Genomic DNA, 9,996 nt, shown 5'->3' on the forward strand with positions numbered 1-9,996 from the left:
TGCTAGAAATACGTATAGTTTTATTAAAAAAGAAAATTCTCACTTCTTTAATAAATCTTAAATCTAATAAAAGCGGAAAAGTAACAATAAAATAATTGAGTAAAATAATTGAATACACAAGTGCATGAAGGGTCTATGTGACGAATTTTTCAAAACATGTTTTTTGTGTTAAAAGTAAGTTGTGCGAACCTAAAAATCTTTCAAACAAGCCAAGTTATTTCAAACAAGCTAATCTTTCAAACAAGTTACTAGAGTGTAAGGGGTAGGCAAATACATTTAATCGCGGGCCAAAATAAAATTTTCAAAATGTCTCTCGATCCGGAGGACTATTTATACGACTATACCGCGTACGTACGCTCTGCACACGTGAATGTTTTTGGTCGAGTTTTTTTCCCTGTTCAAGAAATTTTTTTGACAGAAATATTATAAGTATCATTTTAAAGCATTTGGTCAAAGAAATTTGACTGTTAATAATAGGTAATAGTAATAATAAGTTGTCTTACTTGGGGGTACATGGGAATAATTTTTACCCAGTAAAATATGTCACGTAATTTTTAAAGAAATATGGTCCATTATATTGTCATAACAAGGATCCAGATAAAAGATTAAGATACTGAACAAGTAGACAAAATGAAATACTTAGGGGTCTGGATTACGGAGAATCTAAATGCGAAATCAGAAATTCGATCAAGAATAAAGCAATCAAGAACAGCCTTTTTGAAGATTAGTAAATTTCTGAGTAACCAAAGACTCAATCTGCAAATCCGATACCGGATGGTAAAATTTTATATCCACTCTATTCTACTTTCTGGTTCCGAAGCTTGGACTGTTAATGTTGACTTAATAAGAAAGCTGCAAGCTTTTGAGATGTGGCTTTTTATGCAGCTTTTTTGATTTTGAAAATACCATGGACCGATCATATTAAGAACGAAAGTGTTGCACAGAATATGAAGAGACAGATAACTTTTGACTATCAGTAAATAGAGAAAGACAGCATATTTAGGGCACATACTTAAATATGATAAGTAAGAGATGTCGCAGCTTATTATGAAGGGTAGAATCGAAAGAGAAAGTGGTCCTGGTAGACGACAAATGTCCTGGCTGAAAAATATTCGCGACTGAACCGGGTTAAAAACATAGTCGCTTTTAAGGAAAGCAATATATATGATTACGGCTGTTCGATATTATAATACTCTCTATTATTTATATATTTCATTATTTATAAGCTGTTATAACATCAGATCCAATAAGATGTAAATTGGAGCTGGAAGGTCAGATGCTAGAACAAGTGATGGAGTTTAAATACCTAGGCATCATATTATCTAGCTGAGGAAGGCTCGAAACAGAAACGAAAGATCGAAGCGAAATGAAAGGCAGAATTTACAAAACAGTCATCAGACCAATAATGACATACGCGGCAGAAACGACCTGATACAGAGAGGACAAAAATATTGCTCGAAACGGCGGAGATGAAAACCCTTCGAAAAATCGATGGTAAGACTCTATGGGACAGAGCTTAGAAGTACAGATATACGACGGAGATGCAAGGTGGATAACATTAATTACTGGGTAAGAAACAGAATAATAGAAAGGAATGACCACATAAGCCGAATGACAACAAATAGGGTAGTCAGGACAGCGAGAGACGGATCCCCAATAGGAAGACGATCAGTGGGAAGACCACGAAAACTATGGAACGACAACTTACTAGAGGCACATTGAAAAAACATACAGAGGCATGTCTATACAAAAAGAAGAAGAGAAGATTATTTATAAGAACACTACGCACCCTAATACTGTTAATTTCAACAAAATAAAAGATATTAAAAAAATTGCTTGCGGGTTTTTTCAACGGGCCGGATAAAGTAAGCGAAAGGGCCGGGTCCGGCCCGCGGGCCGGCTTTTGCCCACCCTGGTGTAAAGGATCTATGTACAAAGTAAATTTTAAAATGTAAGCGTATAAAGGATCTGTTAGTCTAGGCGCCAGAGGGATCACCGTGTCATATTCAATTCTGATGGACAAACTCAACGGTTTCTTATGGATTTTTGGCTGCTGATTACGAATTTCGAGGGGGGATTTCGATCCGAGTGGTCAAAAAATTGTTATAAACAATTTAATTGTTTATAAATTGTTTATAAGGCTCTGGCTCATAAACTAAAAGAGATGAAAAAAAATGTTTCAAATAAAATGTGTTCCTTAATAAAAAACCAAGAAAAAGCCGTTTACTAAACTTAAATCTAACAATTAGAACTCAAGATATTGTAAAATTAGTGCACAATGCAAATTGCAAATTGCAAAATAAGTATTTTTCGAAGCTTTATCGATCGTAACTCGGCTTCTACGCATTCAAATAAGTCTTAGAAGGTGTCGTTTTAAATCTTAATTAACAGGCTTCCAAACAAAGTTTATTAACTTACTTGATCTTCATTTGTTTTAAAGTTATACCCGTTTGAAGTTACAATTTTCTTAAAAATATTGTACATTCATTTGTTTATAAGGGTTTCAAGCAAATTTGAGGTATAAAAATTTATACTTTAATAAACAATAATGATAGAAAAACTCAAAAGGAACAATTTGAGGTTATGAAAATGTTCATAAGTTTATTTTTGGCCAAGATGTCGATATTTTAATGGCGCGCGCTATGAAGCGCAAGATCGGCTCACCGTAAAGGTTCACGCGCTAACTTCTCGATGCAAATTATAATTTCTATGTATATATACGTTATCTTCATTTTTCATTTTTGAAGATCCTAATAAAATTTTATCATATAATTCTTATAATTAAATCATCATACTGTACCTTGTATCACCTTTCATTCTATTTACATTGTCTTCTATTTTTTGCACTAAATGAGAAAAAAACATTAAAAACTAATATTTCAGAAGTATAACTAAAAAGTAAGTGGATATTATTTATTAATACTATTTTCACAAACATTTTTTTCATGCATCTGCAAATCTGCATAGAGATATATAGGGAATATCAGCTTTTTTAGATCTGCATAAGTTCTTAGCGAAATTTTAACAGTTACATGGTGGTACAAGTCTGTTCTTGTAGGCAGTAAAACTAAAACTTTTTGAGGCTTCAGAGTCTAATTATCTATATGATATCCATATAAAGTGGATCTAGTTTTTTGCAGCATCATCAAGGCCCGTCAATTGTGTGTATTTCGCCACATCATAAATGCTCGTTTTATATGCAATGATGAAGATGCAAAAGAACTCGATCCATTTTTATATGGATATCACATATTGGCTCATTTTCATGCGTAGAAGCCGAGTTACGATCGATAAAGGGTCGAAGAATACATACTTACTTGACTGTGAGCCAATCTTGCGCCTCATAGCGCGCCATTAAAATATCGACATCTTAGCTAAAAATAAACTTACGAACATTTTCGTAAGCTCAAATTGTTCCTTTTGAGTTGTTTTATCATTATTGTTAATTAAAGTATAAATGTTTATAGCCCAAGTCTGCTTGAAACCTTTATAAACAAATTATTGTACAATTTTTTTAAGAAAATTCTAACTTCAAACGGGTATAACTTAAAAAAAAAATGAAGATCAAATAATTTAACAAACTTTATTTGGAATCCTCTTAATTAAACTTTAAAAGGACACCTTATAAGGCTCATTTTCATGCGTAGAAGCCGAGTTACGATCGGTAAAGCTTCGAGAAATACTTATTTTGCAATTTGAATTGTGCACTAATTTTACAATATCTTGAGTTCTAATTGTAGGATTTAAGTTTAGTAAACGGTTGTTTCCTCGTTTTTTATTAGGGAACAAGTTTTATTTGAAACATTTTTTTTATCTCTTTTAGTTTATGAGCCAGAGCCTTATAAACAATTAAATTGTTTATAACAATTTTTTGACCACACGGATCGAAATCCCCCCTCGAAATTCGTAATCAGCAGCCCAAAATCCATAAGAAACCGTTGAGTTTGTCCATCAGAATTGAAAATGACACAGTGACCTCTATTTGGCGCCTAGACTATATGTACCTACACTTTTTTATATAAAAAATATATAATAAATATTTTTTTAAGTTTTTTTAATAGTGTTAATAAATATATTAGTTTTAGTACTACCTATCCTATAAATTTAGTCTATTTAGATCTTATAGTAAAAAAGTTCTAGTATAGAAACCTTAACTTCATTTTTCTCAATAACTTGCAAAATCTCACATATACCCTTCATGCACTTGTATCTTCAATTGTAGAGTGGCTTCTTCTTATTCTTCTTCTTCAGCCTGTTTGCATCCACTTCTGGACAAAGGCCTCCCAATGAGTTCTCCACTCTTTTCTGTTTTGTGCTATTTGGTGCTAGTTTCTCCCCATTTTTGCTTTGATGTCGTATACCCATCGTTCCTGTGGTCTTCCTCTACTACGTGCTCACTTGGTCTCCAATCTACGTACAATGTTTCTCGTCCACCTTTCATGGATTTGCCGTGCCACGAATCCTATCCAGTTCCATTTCATTTGCGCAATTTTTCAATTACACCTTCCACCTTCGTCCTGATTAGCACATCCTCATGTCGTATATGAATACCTAAGAGAGGTTTAAGTTATTTTTCATGAATTCTTTTGAAATAAAATCAAATCATTGAGAAAGCAATAGATAACAGAAATATGCGGCATAAAAGATGAAATAAAAAAATACAATATTATCTACACGAAGGAGTAGAATTTTATGAAGAGTACACCTGTAAAATTAATTTAAAAGAAGACACAAACACAAGCCTAAATACAAATGACACAGCAAGCTCAAAAGAAGAAGAGAACAGCACTTGGAAACTAGAAAAATTAGAAGTCTTTGAAATAAAAAAATAATTTATTAAAAACGGAATAGCTGGAAAATAAGATGGAATATTACCAGAAAAGATAAAATGGTTGGGCGAGGAAGCCGTAGACTGGTTTTTTGGATCATCTGTAATAAAGCATTGAAGTAAAATTAAATGCCAAAAGATTCAAGATGGTTAAAGAGAATATTAGAATCTAAAAGAGTAAAACAAAGAGAATAGACATCAATAAACAAAAATCTGATACCCTAGCAGACAAAACGAATTTAGAGAAGATTTAGAAAAGACTAAGATTTAAAGACTAAGTTTTCAATCTAATAGCACATAAAACAACACCAAAAAATGTTACTCTACATCCTATCAGATTGAAAACAATGGGAACCTTCTCTGGTAACATTTCCAAGGCTTCTACAATTTGCAATCCATAACGGATGCTGCGACTAAGGAGGATGAGAAAATTTTACAATTTATAATTCACGTCCCATCTGCTCAGCGTGGTAAAGTTCCAACGAGAATGTTTCCCTTCGTACTCCAATCAGAGTAAACATGTAAATCAAAAATGAATAACCATTTCAAATTTCGTGGCAACCAGCCGCATCATTATTCTAGTTCAATCAGAGTAGAGTAACATTTTTTGGTGTTGTTTTATGTGCCATTAGATTGAAAACTTATGCTAGCAATTGGCGCTAGGGCATCCCTGCCATTTCGTTTGTTGCAATCCGTGAATTTACGGCGGGGTTTGTCCTAGTTGGGTCAGAGAGAGCAGCATATGTGCCTCCTGATGAGAGACTAATAAATTTCGAAACCGGTAGAGGTGCTTGCTGCACTCTCTGATTGAACTAGAATAATGATGCGGCCGTAGTTTCGTGTTGCAACGAAATTCAAAATGGTTATTCATTTTTGATATACATATATTTTTTATTTTATTCAATTATTTAGATTTAGTGTTCCAAAATTTAAGTTTTTTGATTTGTTTCAGATTCCTCTCTGGAGCAGCTGCAGACATGGCCTACGTAGCATGTCCCATGTACGTGTCGGAATTTGCCGATGAAAGAATACGAGGTTTTCTCTCTGGATTGGTCATGGTGATGGACCACACTGGCTCCCTTATAATCTACGCACTTGGCCCTTTTACACCTTACTACGTAGTGCCTGTATTAGCTTCCACACTGGTATCCGCCAATATCCTCTTACTCGTATATTTTATACCAGAATCGCCATATTTCCTGTTAGAAAATAACCGAGTGGAGGAAGCTACTAAAGCTATAAAATTTTTTAAGTCGTATAAAAATATTGAAGAAGAAGTTAATCAAATATCTTTAGCCTTGGAAAGAAAGAAGAACAACAGTGGCAGCTTCAAGCACATACTTTCGAGCAAATATAACCAGATCTCTTTAACAATTATAGTAGCATTAAATTTGGTTCCCCAACTTCTAGGTTACTCAACTATTGTGATGAATTTACACATCATCCTTGACTCTGCCCAGACTGTTCACATCAACTCGTCTCACGCTGCTATCCTTTATGGTAGCATAATGTGGATAGCCTCCATTTTCTGTTCTGTATTAGTAGACCGATTTGGAAGAAAATTGCTAATCATTATCTCTGCTGTTGTGTCCGGAATGTGTCTGTTCGTTTTAGCTGTCTATTTCCACTTGCAATACCTAGGATTTAACGTGGTTCCTATTGGTTGGTTGCCTATAGCGTCAGTTATGACGTATGGTCTCTTTTTCAAAATAGGCATCGGCATTATTCCTCTCATAGTCACTGCTGAAATAGCACCAGACACTATCAAAGCTTTCTCAGTAGCTCTTGGTGACTGCTTGTTCATAGTTGGAGGAATTGTCTCAGTCCAACTCTATCAGTTTGTTACAAAGGTGACAGGAATGTTTGTCCCAATGTACATATACTTTATATGGGCAATTGTCTTAATAATATTTACCATATTCTACGTACCTGAAACCAAGGGTAAATCATTGGATGATATACAGAAAATGTTACGAATATCTGCAGCTGAAAATCCTGAGACTGTGAACAACGAGAAGTATACAAGAAGGAATTCTGGATCTGAAATTGTGTCTTTAAGTCATATTTAATGTGATTTTATATATTGTGATACGAAAATATATTATTGTTTATTATTTTTATAACTAATAAAACAGTGTTTTCTTTAGATATTATGTAGGTATATAGTGTGAGCTCACTTATCTCACAGCTTTTCCGTCAGCAGTTAAACCAATTACATTCCTAGTATAGTCTGTTCACTAAACTCAGACGCAACTTTCTAGATATTTTAGTCGGTAATTTTGCCAATTTTAGTAAAATTGGCAAAAAATAATTACTAAATAGTTAATAATCACTAAATAGTTAGTTATTTTGCCAATTTCTGCAAAATTGGCAAAAACAAAAAAATTATCGACTAAAATATCTAGCCCGTTGAGTCTGAGTTTAGCGAACCGACTATATTAGTTTTCCCTGCATACCAAAATATGTACCTCCTTTTTTCTGAAGGAGATGAAAAGCGCGATCCATCAAATCATGATAATAAAGCGACTGGTCTCTTAAGCAATATACGAGCAGAACAAATAAAGAACTTTGGATCAAACACCGTAGAGTGGCTAGTAAAAATTATCAATAGCTGCATTCGTACATTGCAAATCTCCAAAATCTGGAGGAAAGATAGATTAGTTAGGCCCTCTTAAGACCAGAGAAGGATCCGGCGTATACAAATTGTCTAAGGCCCGACTTTTTTCATCTTTTTAAGAAAGATTGATACTAAACCGGATCGTTGAATCTTTGGAAATCTGTCTAAAATTATTTGAGAACAATCAGGGTTCAGATCCGGAAAGTTCTACTACAGTAAAATCGATCAGATTAAAGATGGTTTTGAACAGAAAAAATCAGGAGACAGGTAGAAGACACCCCTTGTATAACCGCAAGACTCGGATAAGTAGACTAACATCTCGAAAAAGCTTTCTGAAAAAATCAAGAATCATCAGCCAAGCGCCAGAGACGTGCCGAATACACCTATGGCAAGCTAGCTAGTACAACGCAATTTGTCCCCTCAGAAAAAATGGCTGCTGGACACAACTTGATGTGTACGACATGAAAGGCGCTAAACAGACTCAAAACCCGCATTCCACGTTGTGCTATTGAAAAATGGTGATATCAGGAGGACGATTGTGGCGTTGTTCAGAATAGTCACCATCTATTATCATGCACAAAACGAGAAAGATCTGCACAGATGACTTAATATTAGCAAATGATAGGACCATCTCTGTGCCGAACTATTGGAAATACAGAATTTAAAATTGTTGATGTTGCGGACACGGAAAGTAAAGTAAGTATCTAGCACAATTTGTAACCTTCTTCTAGCTATTTTTCCATCAGCCCTTCCATTTGGTCATTTAGAAGCAAATAATTTTTACTTTCTTTTTTCAAGCGCTTCTATTAACTTCTATTATACTGTTACATATAATATTTTTCTGCCAGTCCTCATCCGAAAATTGGAACAGGTTGGTTACTAAATATTATACTTTAGCAGACCCCCTCAATTCAATATATTTTTTGTTCTATTTGAAACGGTTCAAAAAATGTTCGATCACAAATCACACTGGGCAACAAAATATTACTCGATTCTTGTAGTACTGTTTACACTGAATCCAAAAATTATAGTAGTTATTGTCTATCTCACATGGTTTTATTGTGTTAGTCAAATACAAATAAGACATTTTTACTTAGGTACTTAAAGTTATACGGATATTGATTTACTACATTAAAAAGTGGTTGTGGAGGATATTCTAGAGTATTTTGCTTCAGGCATTACTCCCATAAGTATCCAGCAGTAGCAGTATTCAACCAGCATTCTTAGAACCCAGTTTCCTTCATATATTTTTTAAACTTCAAATATCTTATCAGAAACGTTCTCCATATTGATCTCCACAATTGTGTGGGAAAAAGTCTAACTTGGAATAAAGAAAATGGATTTTAAGGAACATTTTGCAGTCCAAATCACTGTGTGCTTTCAGCAAATTGTTGAGACATTCCTTTCAGTTTTCTTTAATTTCCCAAAAAGTTTTTAACCATATTTTTGGAAAAGGTCAATTCTGTTTTTCTCATCTCATCTTCAAGTGATTAGGTGTGCTTTCAAAATTGTTATCTTATATCAAATCTCGTATATATTTGTGGGCATACAAAGATGTCCTTTTTGATTTTCGCATCATCTATTCTAGGAAACTTTTCTTTTAAATACAGAAAACATTGTGCATTGTATACTTGTCTTGGTCTTGGTATTTTTTTTACGATCAACGAAAGGCTTGTTGCTAAAAATTTTATTGCAAGGTATAATGAATCTCCTCATGCAAAGAAAAGAAAAAAGGACATATAAGAATAACGACTTAAAAACTGAAAAATAAAGAAATAGCAGAAAAATATCAACAGACAGTATCGCGAGAAATAAATAAATATCAAGAAGAAATGATACAGAGGCAGCTAGAAACAAAATGGGAAACCTTTAAAAACATTGTAATACAAGCAGCAAAGGACGCCTGTGGTACTTACAATAAAGACAACAATAAGAAACAAACATCTTGGTGGACGAATGAAATTTAAGAACAAGTAAGAAAAAAGAAGAAAATATGGAAAGAATATTTAAATAATAGAACAGAAGCAAATTATACAAGTTACAAGAAACAGAGAAACATAGTAAAGCAAATGGTAATGAGCGAGGAACAAAGAAGCTCGACAGAATTTGGAGAAAAATTGAAAAGAAATAATAAAGGTAATCAGAAGCTATTCTACAAAGTTCTTAAAAATCCTAGAAAAAAAAAGTAGATATAAATATAACTGCAATAAAAAACTAAATTGGGGAGATACTGATAGAGGAGGAAGAGATAATGGAAAGATAGAAAGAACACTTCAAGAATTTACTAAGCACAGAACAGAAACCAGAAAATCAAGATAATGAAATGGAAGGGGAAAAATGGAATATAGAAAGAGAGGTACTAAATGAAGAGATAACTAGAGAAGAGTTAAGAAGCAATAAGGGGTCTAAAGAACGACAAAGCTCCAGAAAGAGATAATGTAACATCGGAAATGATAAAATATATGGGAAATAGTGGAAAACTAGTATTATTGGATATATATAGACAAGCATGGAGGAAAGAAACAACGCCTGAATACTGGAGAATGGGCCT

General features: G+C 33.7%; 1 protein-coding gene across 3 annotated transcripts in view; it reads left to right on the forward strand.

Annotated features, from left to right (window-relative positions):
- LOC114328485 (facilitated trehalose transporter Tret1-like) overlaps positions 1–6,960 on the forward strand; it is a 93,740-nt gene extending 86,780 nt beyond the window's left edge. For all 3 annotated transcript variants that reach the window (XM_028277342.2, XM_050643623.1, XM_050643622.1), the window contains exon 3: positions 5,781–6,960. In XM_028277342.2, coding sequence (XP_028133143.1) covers positions 5,781–6,897 — 1,117 coding nt within the window. In that variant the 3' untranslated portion in view covers positions 6,898–6,960. The remainder of the gene's footprint in view (positions 1–5,780) is intronic.
- The last annotated feature ends 3,036 nt before the right edge of the window (positions 6,961–9,996 follow it).

This window comes from Diabrotica virgifera, chromosome 2, assembly GCF_917563875.1.
Source record: "Diabrotica virgifera virgifera chromosome 2, PGI_DIABVI_V3a".
NCBI classification, from domain to species: domain Eukaryota; kingdom Metazoa; phylum Arthropoda; class Insecta; order Coleoptera; family Chrysomelidae; genus Diabrotica; species Diabrotica virgifera.